At 43.7% G+C, this 27,489-nt stretch overlaps 1 protein-coding gene across 3 annotated transcripts in view; it reads left to right on the top strand.

Moving 5' to 3' along the window:
- LOC129698360 (copper-transporting ATPase 2-like) overlaps positions 1–27,489 on the top strand; it is an 80,556-nt gene that overhangs the window by 42,729 nt on the left and 10,338 nt on the right. For 2 of the 3 annotated variants that reach the window (XM_055637465.1, XM_055637464.1), the window contains exons 12-19: positions 795–929; positions 3,833–4,027; positions 7,240–7,422; positions 12,438–12,639; positions 14,614–14,760; positions 19,644–19,786; positions 21,267–21,470; positions 22,150–22,267. In XM_055637465.1, coding sequence (XP_055493440.1) covers positions 795–929; positions 3,833–4,027; positions 7,240–7,422; positions 12,438–12,639; positions 14,614–14,760; positions 19,644–19,786; positions 21,267–21,470; positions 22,150–22,267 — 1,327 coding nt within the window. The remainder of the gene's footprint in view (positions 1–794; positions 930–3,832; positions 4,028–7,239; positions 7,423–12,437; positions 12,640–14,613; positions 14,761–19,643; positions 19,787–21,266; positions 21,471–22,149; positions 22,268–27,489) is intronic. The other variant, XM_055637467.1, reaches the window with a different exon arrangement.

Below are 27,489 nucleotides of genomic sequence, written 5' to 3'. Positions count from 1 at the left end.
AACATGGTGCCCAGAACTGAACACAATATTCTAAATGTGACCTCACCAACGTCTTGTACAACGGCAACAATCTATGTAACGACTGTACAATCTACTTAATAATTCTGAATTAAGTACTTTAGCCTGAGATAGCATCTGCAGTGCTGACATTTCTATCAGAGAAAAATCCTGCAGTTATGATATTGGTCAAAGTATTTAAATCCAAAATTATTACAATAAAATCACAATTGTCTGTTGATATTGAAACCTGAATGCACCATGTGTACGTGATTCATGCCAGTTTTAAGTGTTGGATCGTCATTCATTCTAATGTTCAACTCGAGTTACATAGCTGAGGGGGAATCAGAATACGTGACAAATCTTGCATAACATTTCGTTCCTGTCTGTGTGAGTCATTTAAAACTAACTATTGTTTAAAATGATGTACGGGGATGCTATTATTTAGAGTAAGGATTTTGTTTAAGATAATTTTAGAAGAGATGAGCAGTTTAAACAACTATTTTGGACTCAAAATTCCTTTGATGTTTCAGCCATAGATCACAGAAACAGGCCCTTCAGCCCATCCTGTCCATGCTGACCAAGTTGGCATACTAGGCTAGTCCCATTTGCCTGCATTTGGCTCACAGCCTTCTAATTATTAAAGCCCTCGTTTCATTTGGCACAAATTACAAAAGTGGCAGAGAATGGAGAAAGAGAGCAAGGTAAATGCAGCCCCATGATTGTTGTGGATGTATGCAGTGATATTTTTGACCTGAAAATATAATTTCATTTATATTTCTTTGCGACTTTTACAGGCTCCAATTCAGCAACTCGCAGATAAATTGAGTGGATATTTTGTCCCTTTGATTGTTGTCATTTCTGTGCTTACGCTCATTACCTGGATTGTCATTGGGTATGTTGACTTCAACATCATGAAGACACACCTATCGGTATGTACCTGCAGTGCCTGTCACTGTGTGCCCAGCCCTGAGGCTTTCTGCCATTTGTTTTAATGCCAGGGTGAAGCAGATGTCACCGTCCTGTAAAACTTACAATCAGTGCATTCTTCACCGGGACTCCTAGTTAATCCAAGGACATGGAACCCAGTGGAGAAGCTAGCTTCAAGCGCATTTGGGGAATGGAATCATTTATTTTTAACTTTCCTGAAGCTGCAACATTTTTAGAATAGAATATAGAATAGTTTCTTTATTGTCATTGTAACATGAACCATGTACAACAAAATTTAAAAAATGTCAGCCAGTCAGTGCACCATTCAAACATTTCTAAAAGTTAACGATACATACAAGATAAAATATTAAAAGATAAACAACTAAAATAAATATCACGAAAATAGCACGCATAAACACCCAACCCTCCATCCTTCTGTCGATTTCACAGTGTACCACAGTCCCTTAGTATGTCTCGCCCCTGCGTTCCTTGGCGGCTACATTTAGTGCTTTTATAGCAGTGGGGTAAAAACTGTTTTTTAGTCTGTTCGTCCTTGTCCTTGTAGATCTGTACCGTCTGACTGACGGCAACAGTTCAAACAGGGAGTGTCCGGGGTGGGAAATGTTCTTTATGATACTCTGGGATTTTTTGATGCAGCGGGAACTGTGTAAGTCCTCCAAGGTAAGGAGAGGGCAGCCGACAATCATCTGGGCATTGTCAATGGCCCTCTGGAGCGCTTTCCTCTGAGCCGCTGTGCAGCTGGTGTACCACACGCATACACAGTATGTTAGTATGCTCTCAATGGAGCACCGATAAAAGGACAGCAGCAGTCTCTGAGTGATGTTATTCTTCCTGAGCACCCTCAGGAAGTGCAGTCTCTTACACAAAGGGTGGTGGGTACATGGACCGAACTGTCAGAGGAGGTAGTTGAGGGAGGTACAATAATCAGAATCAGATTTTATTCACTATGTACGTTTTGCAACATACGAGGAATTTTACAGGCCAGGTCAGTCAAACGCAACAGACTCAAAAACACATTTTAACATGAACATCCACCACAGTGACTCCTACGCATTCCTCACTATAATGGAAGGCGAAATAAAATTCAAGGCCTTCCATAATAACATTTGGACAGGGACATGGATAGGAACAGTTTAGAGGGATATGGGCTAAATGTGAGCAGGTGGGACTATTTTGGATGTGGCATCTTGGTCAACATGGGTAAGTGGGCCGAAGTTCCATGATGTATGACACTACCACTCGCTTATCTGAATTAAACTGTATTTGCCATTCCTCGAACAATTGCTTAGTTGATCAACCTTCCTCTGTAGTTTTTGATAAACATCTTCACTCACAGCAATATCACCTAGTATCTTCTGCAAACTTACTAATCATGCCTTGTACATTCTCCCCCAAATCGTTGACGTAGATGACAATGGTAATGTGCCCCTGCACTGATCCCTGAGGCAAAACAGGCCTCCAGTCCAAAAAACAAATTTCCACCAGCACCCTCTGCTTCCTACCATGAATCCAATTCTGTATCTAGTTAGCCATCTCGTCCTGGATCCTGTGTGATTTAAGAGCATCCTACCATCTGGAAGCTTATCAAATGTCTTGTTTATGTCCATAGAGATACTGTCTACGGCTTTGTCCTCATCAACCTTCATAAGTTCATACATTCTCGGAGTAGAATTAGGCCACTCGGGCCATCAAGTCTACTCGGCCATTCTATAGTGATCTATCTTTCCCTGTCAACCCCTTTTCTCGTGTCTTAGCCCCATAACCCCTGACACCCTTACTAATCAAGAATCTGTCAATCTCCGCATTAAAAATAGCCATTGACTTGGCCTCCGCTGCCGTTTGCGGCAATTATTTCCGAAGATTCACCATCCTCTGACTAAGGAAATTCTTCTTTTCTAAAGATACATCCCTTTTATTCCCATTAGTGGAAACCTCTCCACATTCACTCTATCCAGGCCTATCACTATTCGGTAAGTTTCAATGATGTCACCCCTTATCCTTCTAAACACTAGCGAGTACAGGACCAGTGCCTTCAAATGCTCATCATATGTTAAACCAATTATTCCTGGGATCATTCTCTTACACCTCCTCTGGACCCTCTCCAACGCCAGCACGTCTTTCCTCAGATATGGGGTCCAAAACTCCTCACCAAACAAAATGTGGTCTGACTATTGCCTTATGAAGTCATTGTTCATGCCGCTGGGTTGTAGACTACTCAAGCAGAAAATGGAGTGATGTTTCTCTGGTTTGCTTTTGGTCTCACCCAGTGGAGGAGGTTGAGGACAGACAGGACAGTTTGGGAATGGGAAGGAGAATTAATATAGCTGGAAAACAGGATATCCAGTTAGTGATAGGGAACAGAGCACATGCTGAGCAAGGTGGTCATCTCGTCTGATCTTGGTCTCACTACTGTCAAAGCCCCATCGAGAGCACCAAATACAAAGACAAGGTTGGATGAGGAGCAGGTCACTTGGAAGGCTCCTGAGATACCTGGATCAGATTAAATCCCACCACCATCCACATCTTCCTCTTCCCACCCTTTTCCTCCCTCTACGGAGACCAGTCTCATTGTGACTCACTCATTCCCCCCCCCCCCATCCACGCTAGTGAAGCTGCAGATACCATTGCATGCTGAACGGGCATTAACAGCACAGGGCACGTTTTACACGGGGGACACACTGTACTGGAGACGTCAACTCTATCAGCAACACAGGGTCTGAGGTATCCAGGAGTGTTCCCCTCTGAGTTACCCCGAGTTTCACTTGCAGTGTTTTGTTGTTGGAATTGTCTGAGTTAAATTTCTAGCTCACTGCGCCACCCAGAGACATTGCCTGTTTCTGTACATTGACTCATTATGTTATGTTCTCGACTCCTCTTTTCTCAGGGCTACAACGCAGACGTCTCCAGAGCCGAGCTGATTGTCAGATTCGCGTTTCAGACCTCCATTACGGTTCTGTCCATCGCATGCCCCTGCTCGCTGGGTCTGGCCACTCCGACGGCTGTCATGGTGGGAACAGGGGTCGGTGCTCAAAATGGCATCCTCATTAAGGGTGGAGAACCGCTGGAGATGGCACACAAGGTCAGTGGCTGTAGAGTGACCAAGTTGGAAAAACCAGCGAGTGAAAGGTAATATAGGTTTACACCAGCAAAAGCTGCCTATGGACATCTGTTTTAGAACATAGAATGGTGTAGCACGAGAACAGGCCCTTCGGCCCACGTCTGTGCCAAACATGATACCAACTCTTATCGGATATTCCATATCATAGAAACAAAGAAATTAGGTGCAGGAGTAGGCCATTCGGCCCTTCGAGCCTGCACCGCCATTCAATATGATCATGGCTGTTCATCCAACTCAGTATCCCGTACCTGCCTTCTCTCCATACCCTCTGATCCCCTTAGCCACAAGGGCCACATCTAACTCCCTCTTAAATATAGCCAATGAACTGGCCTCGACTACCCTCTGTGGCAGAGAGTTCCAGAGATTCACCACTCTCTGTGTGAAAAAAGTTCTTCTCATCTCGGTTTTTAAAGGATTTCCCCCTTATCCTTAAGCTGTGACCCCTTGTCCTGGACTTCCCCAACATCGGGAGCAATCTTCCTGCATCTAGCCTGTCCAACCCCTTAAGAGTCAATGAGTCAATATATCCTTCCAATTCCTTCATATTTTCCAAAAGCGTCTTCAATGTCACTATCGTATCTGCCTCCATCACCACCAACCGGCAGCATGTTCCAGGCAACCCACACGCTCTGTGAAAAAAAAAAACTTACACATCTCTCTTGAACTTTATCCTCTCATCTTAAAGTTATGCCCTCTAGTTTGTGATATTTCCATTCTGGGAAGAAGGTTTTGCACTATTGTGGTCTCGTTACCTAGTATTACTGATTATTAATTTATTTGTTGCTTTATTGATTATTACATATTATCTGTGTGTATTTCATTAATGGGTCTGTAAATCTGTAGCAAGTAAGAATGTCATTTTTCCATTGTCAGTGCATGTGACAATTCTATGCACGTGACTTTTGACTCTTGGAAGAATATTTTGATGCAGCCAGTCAAAAGGTCACTGATAATTTTTTTCTTGGGGTAAAAAAAACTGCAAGTTGGAGGAGGGGGTAAATGTATGATACAGACAGCTTAACAAACATTAATCTGCAACCATATTCATAGCAAATACACTTCCAATTGACTGCCTAATTCTTTACTAAGTAACTGTGTTAAGTTAACACTTTATTAAAAAGACATTCTATAAAAAAAGACACGGAGTGCTGCAGTAACTCAGTGGGTTGGACAGCATCTCTGGAGAACATGGATAGGTGATGTTTCAGTTCGGGTCCGTTCCAGAGATGCTGCTTGATCGGCTGAGTTACTCCAGGACTTTATGTTACTTTTGGAAACCAGCATCTGCAGTTTTTTGTGCCTTTACTAAGGTCTTTATTTCCCTGGAGTGAAGGTGGGTGAGAGATGACATAATGAAGATGTATACAATTATGAGATGTGTGGTTAGAGTAGATAGCCACTGTCTGTTTCCCATGGTAGGAGTGTCTATATCTAGAGGGCAGAGGTTAAGGTGATAGGTAGGAGGTTTAAAGATGATCTGTAGTGTAAATTGGAATAGTTGGTATCTAGAACGAGCTGTCAGACAAGATGGTGGAGGCAGGAACAGGAAGAACGCTTGAGAGGCATCAGACAGGTACATGGATGTAAAGGCATAGGGGATGTAGAATTAATCCAGGCAAGTGGGATGAGTACACATGGACTCGATGGTTGGCATGGACACAGTAGGCTGAAGGGCCTGTTTCTCTGCCGTATAACTCTGACTCCATAATTTTAATAGAAACATAGATACATAGAAAATAGGTGCAGGAGGAGGCCATTCGGCCCTTCGAGCCAGCACCACCATTCATTGTGATCATGGCTGATGTCCCCAATCAATAACCCGTGCCTGCCCTCTCCCCTTATCCCTTGACTCCACTAGCCCCTAGAGCTCTATCTAACTCTCACTTAAATCCATCCAGTTATTTGGCCTCCACTGCTCTCTGTGGCAGGGAATTCCACAAATTCACAACTCTCTGGGTGAAAACGTTTTTTCTCACCTCAGTCATAAATGGCCTCCCCTTTATTCTAAGACTGTGGCCCCTGGTTCTGGACTCGCCCAACATTGGGGGGAAAAATTCCTGCATCTAGCTTGCCCAGTCCTTTTATAATTTTATATGTTTCTATAAGATCCTTATATGTTTCTATAAGATCCATATTTTATAATCTAATGTTTCCATAGACCAGGAATCAGGCAAGACCTCTTGCCATCTTTAGTCATCAGACAGACTAGGACTTTATTTATTGGAGTACAGGACGCAGAGGGGTGATCTTAGAGTGTATAAAATCATGAGTGGGTATAAAATCATAGGTCGGGTGAATGCACAGAATCTTTTACCTAGAGTAGGAGAATCAAGAACCAGAGGACATAGGTTTAAGGGGAAAGGGGTAAGATTTTCTGTTAACCTGTGGGACAACTTTTTCACACAGAGGGTGGTGGGTAAATGGATCGAACTGCCCCAGAAGGTAGTTGAGGCAGGTACTATTTAAAACATTTAAAAGATACTTAAACAGGTACATGGATAGGAAAGGTTTCGAGGGATATGGACCAAATGCAGGCAAATGGGAGTAGCTTAGATCGAGCATTGTGTGGCAAGGACGAGTTGGGCAAAGGGCCTGTTTCCGTGCTGTATGACTGTAACTCTATCTAATTCATCCTGACTTTTGTGAGATCTATTTGCAGAATGCTGCACATTTAAAAAAAAAAAAAAATACGTTTCAGTTTGAAATGTCACAGGAGCATTGTGTTCTGGGACTGGGACTGCAGTGAGTTACCACAAAATAATGTAATATTTCATCCATTCTGGTGAATGGCAATATTCTTTGGAAAATGATGGATACTGAAGCTGATAAAAGTTGATAACCTGTATTTAAGAATAAGAAGTAAGCCATTTAGAACGGAGACGAGGAAACACTTTTTCTCACAGAGAGTGGTGAGTGTGGAATTCTCTGCCTCGGAGGGCGATGGAGGCAAGTTCTCTGGATGCTTTCAAGAGAGAGCTAGATAGGGCTCTTAAAATTAGCGAAGTCAGGGGATATGGGGAGAAGGCAGGAACGGGGTACTGATTGGGGATGATCAGCCATGATCACATTGAATGGCGGTGCTGGCTCGAAGGGCCAAATGGCCTACTCCAGCATCTAATGTCTATTGTCTATTAATAATTTCACTGTACTGAATAGAGCTATCGTCTCTCTAGATAAAAGTGGTGATGTTTGACAAGACTGGGACAATCACCCATGGTGTTCCTCGGGTAATGAGGGTTCTAGTACTGGGAAACATTGCTCAACTATCCCTGAAGACACTGCTTGCAGTTGTTGGCACTGCAGAAGCCAGCAGTGAACATCCTCTTGGAAGTGCCATCACCAAGTACTGCAAGGAAGTAAGTCATGATGTTCTCTCTGCTTCTCTCAATCTAGTTTCAATTTAAGAAATCCTGACTTTATTTTGTGAGTATAAACCTGGCTTCTACAGGAATATGTATGAAGATGTTGGCCCGATGAAATATTCTGTCAAGTAACAAAAGATATCTGTTTGGATCATTTTCTTCTCGTCGAGGTGAAGATAATTTCAGGATCTACTTTCAAAGAACAATTCTTCCACCTTCAAGGGCCTGTCCCACTTGAGCGTCATTTGCGTGTCATTTACGCGACAAAATTTACGCGTCACGACGCAGGACTCGTGCGTCGTGATGCGTGCATGGCGTGCATTACGCGCGCATGGTGCCACCTGCGCCCCATGTGCAAATGATGCCCGTGGGACAGGCCCTTAACATTTCGTCCCCACCAACCCTGTTCCTGACCTCTCCACATTCAACTCTCAACTTCAGATTTTTAAGTCTTTGGTCCTAAATATATTTACTGATTTCAGATCTAATTCTAATAAGTAATTCCTTTGCCCTATAAATAGTGCAAATATTTTTTACGGAGTGCTTCACCTGTGAATGAAATGATTGTTTTTGCAAATTCAGCCACATTTCCTTACAATACAATTTATTTGTTATCATTGAACCTCTTGAGGTTCAAACGAAATTTGGTTTCTGCAGTCATAGAAACATAGAAACATAGAAAGTAGGTGCGAGAGCAGACCACCAGGTCCATCGAGCCCGCACCGCCATTCGCTCATGGCTGAACACTAAACAGACACACTTACCCACAAACAGTAGACACAAGACACAGAACACAAACACTACCCTCCCCTTTATACCGCATCACCCCTCCACAACCCAAGAACCTCGTGATTCCTGGACACAAAAAAACATAAAAACCCATCCACAGTGGATTCCGGGAAATCCTCCTCCCAATCTAGGCGATCGACACTGTCCAGGAGGCACTCAGTCTTACTATACTAACTCCTAGGTCCATATCCTGCCCTCTCCCCGTAGCCTCCCCTTGGCAGCTAAAAAACAATTTTAGCCTTCCCGGGGCAGTGAATTCGATAAATTAACCACCCTCTGGGTGAAGAAGCCATCATCTCAGTTTTAAAAGAGCCCCCCTTATTCTGCAACTATGTCCGTTCTAGTTTCCCCGATCATTGGGAACATCCCGTGCTCCACCCGGGCCCCTCACGATCTTATATGTTTCAATGAGATCGCCCCTTCTAAACTCCAAAGAGTGGAGTTCCAGCCTACTTAACCTTTCCTCATATGTCAATCCACTCATTGCAGGAATTAATCTTGTAAACCGCGCCGCCTCCAGGTGTATCCTTTCTTAAGTATGGACCCCAGAACTGTACACAGTATTCCAAAGTGGTCTAATATTGTGTACAGCTGCCACACAAGCAAGACACAACACAATTTACGGGAATCTCCTCCTCACTGTGATGGAAAAGTTTTATCTCTCCCCCTGCACGATCAAAGCCCCGGCGGGCGATGGTAAGTGTCCCCGGCCAAAATGCAAGGCCGTGCTCTCTTGGTGTTGGAGCCCCCGGTGGGAAGTGTCCCACGGGGTTCTCGGGCGATGTAAGGCCCTGCTCCGTACTCTTCACCCCGCACATGCGGGAAAGTCACCGTCGCTGGCCCCGAAAAGCCTCCGAATCCGCGGGTCTCGGGTCGTCGGGCTGCAGCAGCTCGCTCAGCCACCACTGCTCCTCCCGCTCCGAACTCGGCCAGCTCCGCGATGGTAAGTAAGTCCGCAGCTCCGCGACTGGAGCCCCAGGTCGTTCCGGTTGGAGGCCGCCAACGGTGGCAGGGGAAAGATTTAAAAGTTTCCCCCACCACCCCCCGCCCCCCACACACATACTCAGTTTAAAAAAAAAACACTATAACTACATTTAAACGAGACAAAAAATAAAAAAAGACAGACGACTGTAGAGGCCGCTGTGACGTGAGTGATTACAGATTAATAGGCGCAAGGAACTGCAGATCCAGTTTACAAAAAAAGACACAAAGTGCTGGAGTAACTTAGCGGGTCAGGCAGCATCTTTGGAGAACATGGATTGTTGACTTTCTGGGTTGGGACCCTTCTTCAGACTGATACGAAACGTCACCGATCCATGTTCCCCAGAGATGCTGCCTGACCCGCTAAGTTACTCCAGCACTCTGTGCTGAGTTACTCCAGCACTTTGTGATTTTTGTTAACATGTCCGAACACATGTTCAATGCCCACGTGCTTTACACCAGGAACAACTCTGACATCTCTACGTCGTGTAGGATCTGTGGATCAACATTTTTCTTTCTATTTGTTCTCCGACCCATCAGGAATCCTGCCGTTCAGGGCATATTTCTCGACTTCTTTTCCCACAGCAGTTGACTGTAACATTTGCCTCTTTAATTTCTATCTGTGCCCACTTTCCCTGCACCATCTTAACTACTGCCACCTACCCCCCCTGTGATGGATGGATCCTTGGGCATTTATTTACTCAAGATGCCCATTTTTTTTGTTAATATCATGTGGTTCAAGTAAATTTCTGCATTGTGTTGACAGCTGTCTTAAAGTGAAATTGAACAGAAAGACCTGGAAACACTCAGCAGTCAGTCAGCATCTGCGGAGAGAGAATCAGGAAAAACTGGTCAAAGACACTTCCTCATGACCAGGGAAGACGGAGAACAAGTTAAAGTTCCTGAAGGGTGGGGGAGGAATGGGGAGGATACAGGGCTCGCTGATTGTTTCACTGAACACCTTCGCTCATTCCGCCGAGGCCAAGGAGATCTCTCAGTTGCTAAACACTTTAATCCCCCTCCCATTCCCTTACTGACCAGGGCTTCCTCCACTGTCAGTATTCAGACTTTTAGAATTTCACTTTTACCAGGAGAAATTCCTGGTTCAAAAGACAAATGGCAGATTAATTCAAACAAGTGTGGCCAAACGCAAATTGGAGGAACAGCACCTCGTATTTCGCTTGGGCACCTTACAACCCAGTGGTAAGAAACATAGAACCATAGAAAATAGGTACAGGAGGAGGCCGTTCAGCCCTTCGAGCCAGCACCGCCATTCATTGTGATCATGGCTGATCGTCCCCAATCAAAAACCTGTACCTGCCTTTTCCCCATATCCCTTGAATCCACTAGCCCCTATAGCTCTATCTAACCCTCTCTTAAATCCACCCTAGATATTTGGCCTCCACTGCCCTCTGTGGCAGGGAATTCCACAAATTCACAACTCTGGGTGAAAATGGTTTTTCTCACCTCAGTCTTAAATGGCCTCCCCTTTATTCTAAGACTGGCCCCTTGTTCTGGACTCGCCGAACATTGGGAACATTTTTCCTGCATCTAGCCCAGTGGTTCCCAACGTGGGGCGTACGCCCCACAGGGGGGCAATTTGATTTTTAAGGGGGGGCAATTGAGCGCGACTGAGGAGGTCTGGGTTCAAATTTTTGATTTTGATTTTTTTGGATTTTCCATCAGGTAAACATATGTAGTTTATGTTTCAGATGTTATTTTGAGTAAATAATTTTTTGGGGGTAAAAAAGGTCTTTATTGTGTAGTTATTACATAATCACCGCGCCATCGCTCTTCATGCACGTCGCACGAAGCGCGCGTGGTCATGGGAGAACCTTATTTATTGAATTGGATTTAGAAATGCGATTCAAAGAGCTTTTGCTAAGTTACCCTTATAATATCTATTTCCTCCGTTTTCTCTCAAGGGAAAGCAAGGGGGGGGGGGGGGGGCATCAGGATTTTAGAGGTGATTAGGTGGGGCATGGCCAAAAAAAGGTTGGGAACCACTGATCTAGCTTGTCCAGTCCTTTTATAATTTTATATGTTTCTAGAAGATATCCCCTCATCCTTCTAACTCCAGTGAATGCAAGCCTAGTCTTTTCAATCTTTCCTCATATTACAGTCCCGCCATCCCAGGGATCAATCTCGTGAACCTACGATGCACTGCCTCAATCGCAAGGATGTCCTTCCTCAAATTTTGATTTCTCTAACTAAGTAACCCTTGCTTTCCCTCTCTGTCCCTCCCCCACCCTAGTACTCCGACTAGTTTCACCGTCCTCTTGATTAATTTTACTGTTTGTATGCCTCATTGCCTCCTTCCCCCTCGTCCAACAATGAACCGTTCCACATTTCCTTGATCATCGTCTGCTTTGATCTGTTCTTTTCACACCTTACATGTTCTTTGTACCCTTCCATATCCCGTTTCCCTCTCCCTTGACTCTCAGTTGAAGAAGGGTCGCGACCCGAAACTACACCCATTCCTTCGCTCCAGGGATGCTGCCTATCCCGCTGAATTATTTCAGCATTTTGTGTCTATCTTCAGTGTAAACCAGTGTCTGCAGTTCCTTCCTACACAAAGAATACTCCTTGCTCCATCGAGCATACAAAGTGCTCGAGGAACTCAGTGGGCCAGTCAGCATCTGTGGAGGGAATTGATAGACGATGTTTTGGGTTTGGACCCTTCTACAGATCCTGTCAAAAGTCTGAAGAAGGGTCCCGACCTGAAACGTTGTCTATCCATTTCCTCCAGAGATGCTGCCTGGTCTGCTGAGTTACTCCAGCACTTTGTGTGTTGCAAAAGAAAAACAGAAAGTGCTCGGGGAATTCAGTGGGTCAGGCAGCATGAGCATGTGGAGGACATGGATTGGTGACATTTTGGGTTTGGACCCTTCTTCAGACTGACGGAGAAGGGGGAAAAAACTAGGAAGGAGATGTGAGGTCGGAACAAAACATAGCAAGTGATAGGTGGATACAGGTGAGGGGGGTGGGGGGGGATGATTGGCAGTATGACAAAGGCTGGATAACAAAATGGGTGTCCGACAAGGAGAGAAGAGGAGGAGTGAAATGTAAAGCCAGAAGGAGGGATGTGGGTGGAAGGTATGAATCTCTTCCTGTGGGTGCTGCCTTACCTGCCGAGTGTTTCCAGTTTTTTCTGCTTTCACTTCAGATATCCAGCATCTGCTGTCTTTGTTTAATTTTTTTGATTATTGTCTTATGGCAATGTTTCCGGCCTGCCTCAGGAGCTTGGCACAGATGTGCTTGGGCACTGTACAGATTTCCAGTCTGTTCCAGGCTGTGGCATCAGCTGCAAAGTTGCCAACGTTGAAACTGTGCTGAAGCAAAGTGAACAGAGTCCCAGCAAGGAGCGAGAGCAGAGTGGAGAGTTACTGCAGATCCGTGACTCACACGATACAGTGTCCTCGCAGATAACTGGAGCAGAAGGTGAGTACTTGCATTACTCATTTTAGCTGGCCAGATTCATGGCACCTGTAAAAGGTGGATAATAATATTAGGAATTGATTTGATAATATTCAGGCTTTTAGAATTTCACTTTTGCCAGGAGAAATTCCTGGTTCAAAAGACAAATGGCAGATTAATTCAAACAAGTGTGAGGTAGTGCACTTTGGGAGGTGGAATGCAAGGGGAAAATTACAATTAATGGCAATACCCTTAACAGCATTGATGGATGAAGAGCCCTTGAAGACCTTAAACACAAAAACTGCACATACAACCTCAGGCACAGACAAGCGGACAGCATCGTCACAAACAGAACACGCTTTTTTAAGAGCTTCTTCCCTGCCACAGTGAGACTCTTGGCCAAAACAAAATGAACTGATGTCCTGACCTACCTCATAGCACATCATATTATATTATATTATATTGTCTCCTGGGCCTGTGCAATTTACAATGCAATCGACACTTTTTATATAGGGTTTGTGTAATTTACAATGCTCTCACTTTTCCCTTTATATAGGGTTTTAGGCATTTTCTTTCTTTTTTAGTTCTAGAGAAGTATATGTTTTTATAGATTATGTGTCTTCTGTGTGTCTTTTTAACTTGACTCTGAACAACCGCACAAGAGTTCCTATGTGTGTAAGCACAAATGGCAAATAAAGTTTTTGACCTTTGACCTTGGGGTCCAAGTCCATAAAGGGCCTGTTCCACTTGGTCATCATTTGTGTGTCACGCATCACAAAATCCTCCTGCGACGCCACACAAGGCCGTGCGTCACTGCCTATGTCATCGCGCATCATGAGCGCATCATGAGCGCGTCACGACGTGCACATCATGCTTCTTGAAACGTAAATGATGTAGCGGAAATTACACACAAACGAAGGCCAAGTGGGACAGGCCCTTTACTCCTTGTAAGTGGCAATACAAGTAAACAAAGTGGTGAAAAGACAACATGGTATGCATGCCTGCATTGGTTGGGGCATTGAATATAACCATATAACAATTACAGCACGGAAACAGGCCATCTCAACCCTTCTAGTCCGTGCCGAACACATAATCTCCCCTAGTCCCATACACCTGCGCTCAGACCATAACACTCCATTCCCTTCCCATCCATATAACTATCCAATTTATTTTTAAATGATAAAAACGAACCTGCCTCCACCACCTTCACTGGAAGCTCATTCCACACAGCTACCACTCTCTGAGTAAAGAAGTTCCCCCTCATGTTACCCCTAAACTTCAGTCCCTTAATTCTCAAGTCATGTCCCCTTGTTTGAATCTTCCCTACTCTCAGTGGGAAAAGCTTTTCCACGTCAACTCTGTCTATCCCTCTCATCATTTTAAAAACCTCTATCAAGTCCCCCCTTAACCTTCTGCGCTCCAAAGAATAAAGCCCTAACTTGTTCAACCTTTCTCTGTAACTTAGTTACTGAAACCCAGGCAACATTCTAGTAAATCTCCTCTGTACTCTCTCTATTTTTGTTGACACCCTTCCTATAATTAGGCGACCAAAATTGTACACCATACTCCAGAATTGGCCTCACCAATGCCTTGTACAATTTTAACATTACATGCCAACTTCTATACTCAACAATATAAAAGTCAGGAAGTCATCATACAGCTTTATAGGACTTTTCTTAGACCACTTTTGGGAGTTTTGCAAGCAGGTCACAGCATCATGTTCGGTATAGACATTGTGGGCCGAAGGGCCTTTCTATATAGTACTGTTCCATGTTCTATCACACTGTTTAACCATGTGGCATGTGGAAAAAAAACCTGTTTGGCACTACAGTGTGCAAAAGGTGTTGAAGGTTGTTAAAATAATCCTTGAAGGAAATGCATCACTCAGACCCTGCTGTGCCTTTCTTGCCATCTCCCTGACAACCTTTTATGCCACATGTTCCCTGAATAATGATGATATTATTTATTGAGTACCGAGCTATTTGTTACCACCTTTAGGAACAGTGATTTCCCAGACGTACTCTGTGTCGATTGGAAACCGGGAGTGGATGATACGCAATGGGTTGCATGTCGGGAATGATGTCGACGAGGCGATGATTAGTCACGAAATGAAAGGACAGACAGCAGTGCTGGTGGCTGTAGATGGTAAATTCCAACTGCGGAGTTGCGATCGTGTCATTAGATTTACACCGGAGCGGTGCCCTATTGCAAACTCTGCTCATCGTCCAATGCAATTGACCAATCTCAACTTCCCAGCTGGCGAGTTCAGCAATATTTATTTGTACATCATCATCAATAATCCAATTCAATTGCTTGATTTATCATTTATGATAAATTCCTCAGAAATTGAGCATATTATTAATAAGATCAGTTGGTCTGGTATGAGTAGACACTCGTGTGTGAACTAAACTCTAAATGGTCATCCACAACATATGTGGGGGGAAGTTCGGTAAAAAGATCCCAAATTCATAAAAGAGTAGGAAGAAAAGAAAAATCTAAATATAATTTACATTGGTAAAACTAGAAATCTGAAATAGACATAAAATACTGGGGCTGTACAGGAACTTTGGGGAATTTATAATTGTAAGGATAGTTTAAAATGTTCTGTGCTGAATACAACAGAGTGTAAATATTGGAATAATATAAAATGTGTCAGCTCTTACCCTAGTTTGACAAGTAATTGTTGAGTGAAAGATGATGATTAAGCATTGATGTACAGAGGGATTCTGGGGTCCAAGTCCATAGTTCCTTGAAAGTGGCAACGCAAGTAAAAGACATATGTGTATTTTTACAATACTGGAGAGATTTCAGCACAGAACATTAAAAATGTCATATCTCCACTGTTTCAAGTAGTATGGTGTTAATTTTTTCAGGTACACAAAAATGCTGGAGAAACTCAGCGGGTGCAGCAGCATCTATGGAGCGAAGGAAATAGGCAACGTTTTGGGCCGAAACCCTGAAACATTGCCTATCTCCTTCGCTCCATAGATGCTGCTGCACCCGCTGAGTTTCTCCAGCATTTTTGTGTACCTTCGATTTTCCTGCATCTGCAGTTCCTTCTTAAACAATTAACTTTTTTCAGGTATTGTTACTCAAATGTGCAAGAGATAGTAGAGATAAAATCAAGTTAAACCCCTGTCCCACGGTACGAGTTCATTCCAAGAGTTCTCCCGAGTTTGCCCTGATTCAAACTCGGAAATTTACGGTAATGGCCACCCTTCGGTACTTGGGGCTCTCGTGGACATTTTTCATCATGTTGAAAAATCTTCACGAGTCTTCCCGTGGTTACCTGCCGTTATCAAGTCTTCCCGAGTACCTGCCGTTAGTGCTAAGAGACGTCCCCGAGCTCCGATGTACCTGCCACGTTCATTCTCCGTGCTTACCACGAGTTTGAATTTTTTTAAACTCGGGAGAGCTCTTGGAATGAACTCGTACCGTGGGACAGGACAATTAGGAATCAAATGAATTCCCTGATTCAGCCAGTTTATATCTCAAATATATAAATTTTTAGGACACCAAAAATGTGACATGCTTTGACACAATGAAATAAAGAGGCAATTTCTGCATTAATTTCATTATAATTCAAAACATTGTCAAGTTTGTTGCTTTGCAGAGATGCATGTTTCACAGTAATAAGCAAAACCTTTGAAGAATTTGGCATTAAGTGCACTGAATGACCATATTTCAAAGGGTGTAACGGTGGTTACTCTTGGTGTCCACCCTATTTTAGATCACCGTTACACCGCAATGGTAAATTAAGACCAAAGAACTTTCCAAGGAGATTGAAAATGTTCTAGTTTGAAGAACTCAATAGATAATGAAATTATGAGAAGAAAGTAACCTTAATATCAATATTCTGTAACAGCTGTTGCATGCCAAAATCAGTGAATATTTTTGGTGTCCACCATCACACACGCAACACCAGCATTTTGCAGTAGCTATATTTCCATCAAATTATCTACCTGTCGTCTCTTATTATGCATGGACAATTACTTCCATAAAGTTTATTCAAAACATGAGGAAGAAATTACAAAAAAATAAATACTGGAAGAAACAGGAACTACTTTAATTTTGGTGTCCACCCTTAGACACTGTGTAACGCACGTATCGCACGTTTCAGTACATAATAGGAATATTGCTCATTTGATGACATACTCCTGTTTATAGCAAAAAAAATAATTTGTATGTTGAAAAACAGCAAAAGTGAAGAAATCAGCTATCATGCTTTGGAAAAAATGGACTTTCTAAATTTCATGTAACGGTTGTTATGGTGGACACCAAACATAAAGTGTAAAAAAAAAAGCATTGGAACGCAGGAATTTTGTTCATTAATCTAATTTTCTCAAACTTCATGAACTATCTCTCCCTGTCATGTACTGCCGCTGTGAGGGTTTTTGATTACATGTTTAAATAATTTATTTGTGAACTTCAGTTTTATGTATGATGTTATACTTTTTGTACCCAGTATTGTAAAAATTCTGTTTGCTTTCAAAGATTGAGTATAAGAGTCCGGAATTCATGACGCACCTTTATAGGACTTTGGATAGGCCACATTTGAAGTGTTGCATATAGTTCTAGTCCCCATTACAGGAACAAAATGGAGGCTTTGGAAGGGTGCAGAGGAGGTTTATCAGAATGATGCCTGGGTTATGGGCCAGTCCCACTTGGCAATTTTTTAGGCAACTGCCGGTGACTGTCATAGTCGTAGCAGGTCACCGAAAAATCGGCGACAACCTACAACAGCACCTACGTCAGGAGAAGTCCAAGTCTGAAGAAGGGTTTCGGCCCGAAACGTTGCCTATTTCCTTCGCTCCATAGATGCTGCTGCACCCGCTGAGTTTCTCCAGCTTTTCTGTGTAACCTCAGGAGAAGTCCAGTTACGCTTATTGGCGTCAAACCCACTGTTGCCGAAAATATTTCAACATGTTGAAAATTTGGCGGCGACGAGAAAGAAGCTATGACTTTTTGCGTGACTGAGGAGACTTTTCCCGGCGAACATGTGGCGACAAACTAGTCGCCTGTAGTTGCCTAAAAAAAATCACCTAAGTGGGACAGGCCCATTAGGGGGTATCAGTTACAAGAGTTTGAAGAGACTGAGTTTTTTTTTCCTGAAACGCCACAGGTTTAGAGGAGACCTGATAGAAGTATTTCAATTATGAGAGGCATAGACAGGGTAGACACTCAGAACCCTTTTTCCCAGGAAGGAAATGTTAAAGACTAGAGGGCATAGCTTTAGGATGAGAGGGGCAAACTTTAAAGGAGATGTACTTGGCAAGTTTTTTTACATTGAATGAGTGCCTGAAATGTGCCTGGTGGAGGCAGATATGACAGTAGCATTAAGAGACTTTTGGATAGGCATATGGATATGCAGGGAATGGAAGGATATGGTACAAGTACAAGCCGAGTAGATTAGTTTATCTTGGCATCATATTCGGCACTGACATTGTGAGCCGAAGGGCCAGTTCCTATACTACGTTCTATTAAAGGTGCACACAAATACGATAAATGTGAGGTTATCCACTTTGGTGGTAAGAACAGGAAGGCAGATTATTATCTGAATGGAGTCGGATTTGGAAAACGGGAGGTGGAACAAGACCTGGGTGTGCTTGTACATCAGTCACTGAATGTAAGCATGCAGGTACAGCAGGCAGTGAAGAAAGCTAATGGCATGTTGGCCTTCATCACAAGAGGAGTTGAGTTTGGGAGCAAGGAGGTCCCACTTCCGTTGTACAGGGCCCTGGTGAGACCGCACCTGGAGTATTGTGTGCAATTTTGGTCTCCTAATTCGAGGAAGGACATTATTGCTATTGAGGGAGTGCAGCACAAGTTCCCAGGTCAATTCCTGGGATGGCGGGACTGACATACGATGGAAGAATGGGTCGACTGGACTTGAATTCACTGGAATTTCGAAGGATGAGAACGGATCTCATAGAAACATATAAAATTCTTAAAGGATTGGACAAGCTAGATGCAGGATAAATATTCCCGATGGTGGGGGAGTCCAGAACCAGGGGTCACAGTTTAAGAATACGGGATAGGCCATTTAGGACTGAGATGAGGAACATTTTTATCCCCCAGAGAGTTGTGAATCTGCAGAATTCTCTCACAGAAGGCGATGGAGGTCAATTTACTGGATATTTTCAAGAGAGAGTTAGATATAGCTCCGAGTGCTAAATGGATCAAGGGATATGGGGGAAATAAGCAGGAACGGGGTACTGATTTAAGATGATCAGCCATGATCATATTGAATGGTGGTGCTGGCTCAAAGGGCCGAATGGCCTACTCCTGCACCTATTTTTCTATTTTTCTAAAATGCTGGAGTAACTCAGTGGGATAGGCAGCATATCTGGAGAGAAGGAATGGGTGGAGTTTTGGGTGGAGACTTGTAAAGGGACTCAGTCTGACACACTGTAGCCTTTACTAGAGTCTTTATTATAGCACATGGCACACACGTCCCAGCACTGGCTGCATCCAGTCTTCAGGCGTACCAGGACAAAATGGGATGAAGGAAAGGGAGGAGATCATAGTTATACTGATATGAGAGGGCGTGTTAATGGTGATGAGGTAGCTACATTATAGGTTGCATGCATAAACCATCTACATCCTTTCCCATACAATTTAAACAAGGTTGCAAGAATAGTAGGTTGATTATACAGGACCTGCAAAACTAAGCAAAGTCTCCGTAGCGATCCGGAGCTTTGACAATCCGACCCAAGCGAGTGCGCACAACACCCTCACGCTCCCCACCCGAAAGAAGAGAGGGCAGAACGGGAACAGGAACAGGGGGGAAGGAGAAGGCTGGCGGGGACCCCAGCTGCAAGGGGGAACCGGCAGGCACCGGGGAAGCAGGAGAGAGAGAAGGGGAGGAACGAGCGGCTGATGTTCAGACTGATGTTCTATTAATATTGAGCAGTGCATTAAATCTATGTCAAGTTACTTTGCATCAGTACAACTGCGGTTGATCAAGTTTCTGTTTGCACGTTCCCTGTTTTTGCCAATGCTGTGTAACCGATATCCTCTCTGGAAAGGTACGCTGTGCGGGATGATGGCAATCGCAGACACTGTCAAGCCTGAGGCCGCCCTGGCTGTGTGCACCTTGCAAAACATGGGAGTGGACGTGGTGCTTCTGACGGGGGACAACCACAAAACCGCAGCCGCCATTGCCAGCCAGGTAGGGGTTAATCACATCGGATCTATCCCCTTGGGCACAACCTCTTGCTGTTGGTTCATTTGGTTGGTTCATTTTTATTTTTTTATTTTTTTATTTTTTTTTAAATTATATGTATGACTGCAGGGAAACAAAATTTCGTTCAGACCGAAAGGTCTGAATGACAATAATCTAATCTAATCTAATCTTCACTTGTTGATTTCTGCACATGAATTCTATCTGAGAGGGGAGGTGCCTGTCTTTGTAACTGTGAGAACCCAACAGTCCCTTGTGCGTAGGATAGAACCAGTGTATGTGAATCGCCGACTGGCCAAAAGTCCTGTTTCCATGCTGTATCTTTAAACTAAACTTCTAGTTCTAGCAATGTTACAAAATTTTGAGATTTTAAAAATCAAGTCTGCAATTTATCCCATCAGATAAAGCATAACAATAAGTTTAATTTGACACCAAATTCACTTTCATATCTCAAGTATTAAAAAAGTTATGGCCATTTTCATACTCGGAAATTAGCATCTTGTTCCCTATTGATTTTCAATGGACATTACAAAAAAGCAGTGATCTTGGATTGTCAATAGCCCATTTCTTAAGGAAAGATTAACATTTTTAAATAGCCTAAGTGTCCAAAGATTATTCACAAATAATTCACAATATAACATGATTTTTATATCTAATTTACATTAATTTATAGGCCAAATGGAAGGAATTTAGTGTTCAATTGCTGTAAATAAATGCCCATTTAAATCGGCTTTCTAGTGGGTTCATGTGGAACGCGCTGGTTTAGAATGTTGACAGCGCGCTGGATTAGTGCCCTCAAATGCAGAGAAAAATACTGCGGGATATAAAAAGCCCAAAATGAACTACTCGCTATAGATAACTTGATATATAGGGTTATATATATGCCCCATTTAATGTAAAAATAAGGTACATACCTTTAATTGTTTGCTTTATAAAACCCTGGGGCTGCGAGAGGTTGCGGAATCAGACAGTAATTTAAAAACTATTAGAACTATATTATCGAGGCCTATAAAACTAATAATACCTTTTGCGACCGGGTCTTGCAGCGATTTTTCGTTAATGATTTACTAGGCTGAACATCTGCGATTAGTACAGCCTAGTAAAAATCGCGTTTTAAACCCGCCCCCTCCAAACAGCGCCAAAATCGCGGACATGGCTGAGGGCAGATTCCCAATGACGATTCAGGTAGGTTTTGTAACATACCTACTAGTTCTTTCAGTGTCACTGTTATCTCCGTTCAATGCAAGGAAGATAGAGCTGCATGAACTTGCTGGTCCTATTTACTCACCACAAATACAGGAGTCACTAAAATAAAAGATTGTACTGATGGCAAAACATTTTAATAATTTCTCTATTCTTTGAATTTCATTGTTCAATTGTCAGTATATGACAATTAAACACTCTTGACTCTTGGGTTAACTCGTGTTTATTCTTCCCCCTGTGTTACCTTGTCTCTTTCTTTTTCAAGGTTGGCATCAGGAAAGTGTTTGCAGAGGTCCTCCCCTCTCATAAAGTAGCCAAGGTCCAGGAGCTTCAGGATCAGGGTAAAACGGTGGCAATGGTCGGAGATGGCGTCAATGATTCTCCTGCCCTGGCTCAAGCTGATGTGGGAATCGCCATTGGAACTGGCACAGACGTGGCAATTGAAGCAGCCGATGTGGTGCTGATTAGGGTAAGCAACTGTTTAAATCATAAAAAATAAAAGACACAGAGTGCTGGAGTAACTCAGCGGGTGAGGCAGCATCTCTGGAGATCATGGACAGGTGATGTTTTGGGTCGGGGCCCCTCTTGAGACCGATGGCAGTGGGGGAATGAAAGCTGGGAGGGAGATGGGGGAAGGACAAAGCCAACCAAGTGATAGGTAGATAGAGGTGAGGGCAGAGGAGATGGTTGGTAAAGGCCAGATATGAAATGATAAAAAAGTGTGGTATAATAAAAAATAAATAAATTGTGAAGCCTAAGGAAGGAATATAGGTGGAAGGAGATGAGGGGAGGGGAGAAATAGGTGCAAATTCAGATAGGGCACAGAGAAGAGTGGGTAGAAATGTGGGGGTCGGGTGGGGAGAAGGTGGAGGAGGGGTGGTTTGTAGGTTAGCTACCTAAAACTGGAGAATTCAATGTTCATGCCATTGGGTTGCAAACTAACCAAGCAGAATATGACGTGCTGTTCCTCCAATTTGTGTGTGGCCTGTTCTAGCAATGGAAGAGGCTCAGGACATAGAGGCCAGTATGGGAATGGGAGAGATAAAATGGATAGAAACCAGGAGATTCAAAGAGTTCTACATTTCAATTATATTCTCTTTATTTGCTTAGTACTTTGTGGTGACATGCTTTCTGCCCTTTGTCCCCAGAATGATCTGCTAGATGTTGTTGCGAGCATTGATTTATCAAAAAAGACAGTTTCTCGAATTCGCCTCAATTTTGTGTTTGCCTCAATTTACAACCTGGTGGGGATTCCTATTGCAGCTGGTGAGCGGAGCTCCTTTCTTTCATTTACCCCCTTTTTCTAACCATTTTTCCCCCTTAAAATCATTCAATGAGTGCAAACATTTAAAACCCATTCTAGGTACAGATGGGAGGAAGTAAGATACTGTTAGGAGCTAATGAGAAATTAACAATGAGTAGAAAACACAAAAGTCCAAGCATGGCTCCAGATTTGGTCATGGGCTTCCTTTCTCTAACTCTGGAGAGCTTTGGATATTGATCCGATGTTCTAATGCTGGCCAGTACAAACTACACCCAAGCTTGTGAGCTTGGTTCCAAGGCTGCTTCACAGATGAGTTCAAATGGGGAAGAGGAGGAGCAGGATAATGTGTGGGGGGATTGGGGGTGGAGTGTGCAGTAGTGTTACTGAATGCAATGTCTGTAGTCCCTGAACTCTTGCTCTTATATCAATGGCATATCATGGAAATACTTGAATTGTCTTTCCGTTCTTATTTTTTTTTCTCTGTGCCCTTTTGAGAATGCTTTTAGCTTTAAAGACACTTTCTCTCACCACCTCCTGTGTCACCAGAACTAATTGTCACATCCTGGCCTCAGATGTGGAATAATAATGATACTGACACAATATTAATAGGTTACATTCCTTGGTCTCCGTGTTTATTATCTCACTCAGCCATGGCTTCCTGCCTAGGCTAACACAGTGCACATGCTAGATCTATATCGGTGAGACCAAGCGGAGGTTGGGCGATCGTTTCGCCGAACACCTCCGCTCGGTCCGCAATAACCAAGCTGACCTCCCGGTGGCTCCGCACTTCAACTCCCCCTCCCACTCCACCTCCGACCTCTCTGTCCTGGGTCTCCTCCATGGCCACAGCGAGCAGCACCGGAAATTGGAGGAACAGCACCTCATATTCCGTTTGGGGAGTCTGCACCCCGGGGGCATGAACATCGAATTCTCCCAATTTTGTTAGTCCTTGCTGTCTCCTCCCCTTCCTCAGTCCCCCTGCTGTCTCCTCCCATCCCCCAGCCTTCGGGCTACTCCTCCTTTTCCCTTTCTTGTCCCCACCCACCACCGCCCCCGATCAGTCTGAAGAAGGGTTTCGGCCCCAAACGTTGCCTATTTCCTTCGCTCCATAGATGATGCTGCACCCGCTGAGTTTCTCCAGCTTTTTTGTGTAACCTTCGATTCTCCAGCATCTGCAGTTCCCTCTTAAACACAGTGCACATGCTATCTGACCTCCAAGTCAGCTGATGCAAAGGTCATGATATTTGCATGTCATCATCATGACTCATCGTCAAGACATCCCTCCTTTACCAGAATTAAACTTTAAAATTAACATGTGTTCTTTCTAATATACTTTCCAATTGAATTCTTACAAAACATATTTGCATTTTCATTTGTGTTCCAATAACTCACGAAACAGATATATTCCACCTACAAAACAAATGCAACTTTTTACACTCTTGTAACCTTAATAAACTCCTTGCTCATAATAAACAGTATTATAATAAACAGTATCATAATAAGCAGTATCATAATCTATAACACAATATCATCGTATCGCTTGGGGACTCTCCTTTCATGGTTTGGTCTACCAGCTGGCACAGAAGCATCAGATCCTGTTGAATCTGCCAAAGTGTTGTCACCCAGACACCTTCTCTGCTCACCACCTGCGTTGCGGCGTGCTGCCTCTGGAACTCTGGTCACCACCTCGGAAATGTCGTCTTGCCCCTCTGAATTAGTAGCTCTGGATGGATTTTGGGCCACCTCGTTTTGTGTGTCCCTGGACATGTACGTTTTGACGCTTGATACACTTCTCTAGTAGATAACACCTTCTGGAGACTTGACTGTCACCATGCTGCCACTCCTCGATACAACATTGTATGGTTGGCAATGGTAAGGAGTATCTATCTTACCGCCATCATCTCGCCTCACAAGCACATCATCCCCAGGCATTATTTCAGAGTGCCTGGTTTCCCGTCCACAAACCACTTTGCCGCACCTTTCTTTTCGGCCTCACAGTCTCTCAGCTCCTGGTCTTCCATGGTCTCTCGCACTTCTGGTATTTTAGTGTGAATTTTCCTTCCAAACAAAGCTTCTGCTGGACTTTTCCCTGACGTTGAGTGAGTGATCGCCCGATATACAGCTACGTATGCTAACCGTGCCTCCTTCCAGTTTTTCCCTCGGCATGGGCGAATTGTATCCTCTTCTCTATGGACTGGTTTTGTCTCTCTACTTCTCCGTTAGCTTGTGGCCATTTCGGAATCACTTTGTGATGATGGATACCTGTGATTCCCATGTATTCAGCAAATGTCTCAGAAACAAACTGTGGCCCATTGTCGGAGTACACTGTAACAGGCAACCTGTGTCTGGCGAAGATTTCTGCTAATGCCTGTACAGTCTTTTCTGCTGTAGTTGACTTCATCACTGCATACTCATTGTACCTACTATAGTAGTCTACCACTACCATAATTGATTCAACTGTTGGAAGTGGACCAAGAAAGTCAACAGCTATGACAACCCATGGTCCTGTTGGCAACTTTGTACATCTAATTGGTTCTGGCCTTCTGGATTGCTCCTGCTTGTGATTTGGTATCCGTGACAGGTCTTGATAAATTTTCCAGCATCTTTCCCACAACCTGGACACCACACTTTTTGCTCCGCAAATTCTGTTTAGTACCGATGATGCCTAAATGTCCTTCATGAGCTCATGGCATGATTCTTGGTCGTAGTGCCTGGAGGATCACCAATCTGCTACCTCCCAGCACACACTGACCAATTACACAAAATTCATCTTTTATGGGAACATATGTTTTGTAAGGGCATTGATCCCATTGCCCGCTGTGAATACGCTCTCTAATATCTTTGAGTTCAGGATCACGTTCTGATTCCCTTTCAACTTCTCCCTGTCATGGCTCCTGACGTTGACTGAATTGCAACAAAGCACACAAAGTTCTCTGCTTCCCTCTCTAACAAGGATGTTGCTCCCAGCTGTTCATCCTTCAACAGTCTCGACAGCGGGTCTGCGATGTTTGCTTTCCAGCAATGTGGACTACTTTGTACTTGTACTGTTGTAGTCTCAGCACCTAACGTTCTATTCTGGCACCTGGTTTAGACCTTGTCGATTAGCCACTTCCAGCGGCTTGTGATCTGTACCAAGTTCAAATTCAATGCCGTACAATTATGCATGGAACCTTTCACAAGCCCACACGAGTCCTAGTGCTTCTTTCTCTGTTTGAGAATACCTTCTCTCCACGCTGGTTAACGATCGACTGGCATATGCTATGATTCTGGGTCCATCTGAATGTGTTTGTACCAACACTGCTCCTTAGCCGACCGGACTAACATCTGCTATGACTTTTGTTGGTGCAGCTGGATCATGATATCCAAGGGTTTCTGCACTCATTAGACCCTGTTTCAGTGATTTGAATGCCTGTCTGTTCATGACCAAACTGGAACGGTATGTCTTTCCTGGTCAACTTCCTCAGTGGATCTACCAGTGCAGCAAAATGTGGAATAGATTTTGCACAATAATTGACCAGTCCTAGAAAACTTGGTTACATCTCGGTTGCATTCTGAGGTTCACGTGCATCTGCAACAGCTTTCACTTTAGCTTCGGCTGTGTTCAGCCCTTCACTTGTGAGTCTGTGTCCCATGAAATCTATCTCAGAGACGCCAAACTTGCACATGTCTTCATTCACAGTGAGACCTGCTTCTTGAAGTTTAGTCAACACTAGTTTCAACCTCCTGTCATGCTCTTCACTAATTGATGCATGGACGATGATGTCATCTGATATGTTTGCTTCTCCTGGTATATCTTGAATCACTCTGTGGATTTCGTACTGATAGATCTCGGGAGCAGCATTGATTCCAAACATTAGTCTCTTGTATCGGTACAATCTGCAGTGAGTGACGAATGTTGTCACCTCTCTTGACTCTGGATGTAATTCCAACTGATGATATCCCCACTTGAGATCAATTTTGGAAAATACTTTACTGGTTGATAACTCTTGTACCACCTCATCAACCGTAGGCATTGGGTGTCCTTCTTTGATTATTGCCTCAATGGCTCTCCTCATGTCAACGCACAGTCTAATGTCAACATTGGGTTTTGGCACAATCACAACTGGACTCACCCATGGTGTCAAACGCTCAACTGGTTCAATAATGTTCTGATCAATCAACTTGATTTTAGCTTCTACTTTTCCAAATGGCGTTCTCCGCACCGGTTGAGCTATTGGCTTGACATTTTCATCAATGGCTAACTTCACTTGCCGGCCTTTCAATTTCCAAACCACTTGGAATACTGAGTGAAATTCCTGCCTCATGTCACCATATGACTGCACTGAATTGTCATGCACTCCAATGTGAAGCACTCCCAGCTCTCGAGCTGTATTTCTACTCGGCAGAGGTTCTCCCTTCTCCTCTATCACCACAAATTCTGCTTCAGTTTCTCTATCTCCGACCTACTTTAGCCGTGAAACATCCAATGGTCTACAATGGTTTAGTTGCGGTGTATGGATATAACTTCCTACTACACCTCCTTGACGTGCACTTGATTTTCTGCTGTTTCAAGCATTCTCAATGTGATCTGTCAATTATGTTGCTGTCGCTACCAGAATCTACAATCACTGGCACTGTAACACCACCGATGGTCACTGCAACTTTCTCATGATGGCTCTCGTTCAATGCAAACTGATAATCCCTTTTAACAGCAAGCTCACCAACTTCATCACTGTCTTCATCACCTCCGAAATCACCTTCTACATGACGAACATGACCCTTCTTTTTCTGCGAAGGTCTGTCTTTCTTTTCACTGGACTTCCCTTTCTCATTGTAATCACTTGTCTAGTCCCTGGCCTTACTTTTACATGAAGCAGGGTTTTGGTTTGAAGAAGGGTTTCGGTCTGAAGAAGGGTCTCGACACAAAACATTGCCTGTATCCTTCGCTCCATAGATGCTGCTTCACTGAGTTGAGAGCATAGATGCTGAGTTTCTCCAGCATTTTTGTCTACTTTACTTTTACGTTTCATTGCAAAATGATCTTTATCTCCACATTTCCTACATGTTCTACCTTTTGCTGGACAACATGCATCTTTCCCCCATGTGACCCTTGTTGCCACACCCGTAACACTCGATCTCACGTTCAGTCATACTTCTTGGTCTACCGTAGGACAGCTGGTTAACTTGCCCAGTCTTGGAATCTTTCCATTTCATGCTGTGAAATTGTCACTCAACAGCTTCCATT

This window comes from Leucoraja erinacea, chromosome 6, assembly GCF_028641065.1.
Source record: "Leucoraja erinacea ecotype New England chromosome 6, Leri_hhj_1, whole genome shotgun sequence".
Lineage (NCBI taxonomy): Eukaryota > Metazoa > Chordata > Chondrichthyes > Rajiformes > Rajidae > Leucoraja > Leucoraja erinaceus.
The sequence above is the reverse complement of the archived record's forward strand: the minus strand, read 5'-3'. Positions and strand labels throughout refer to the sequence as shown.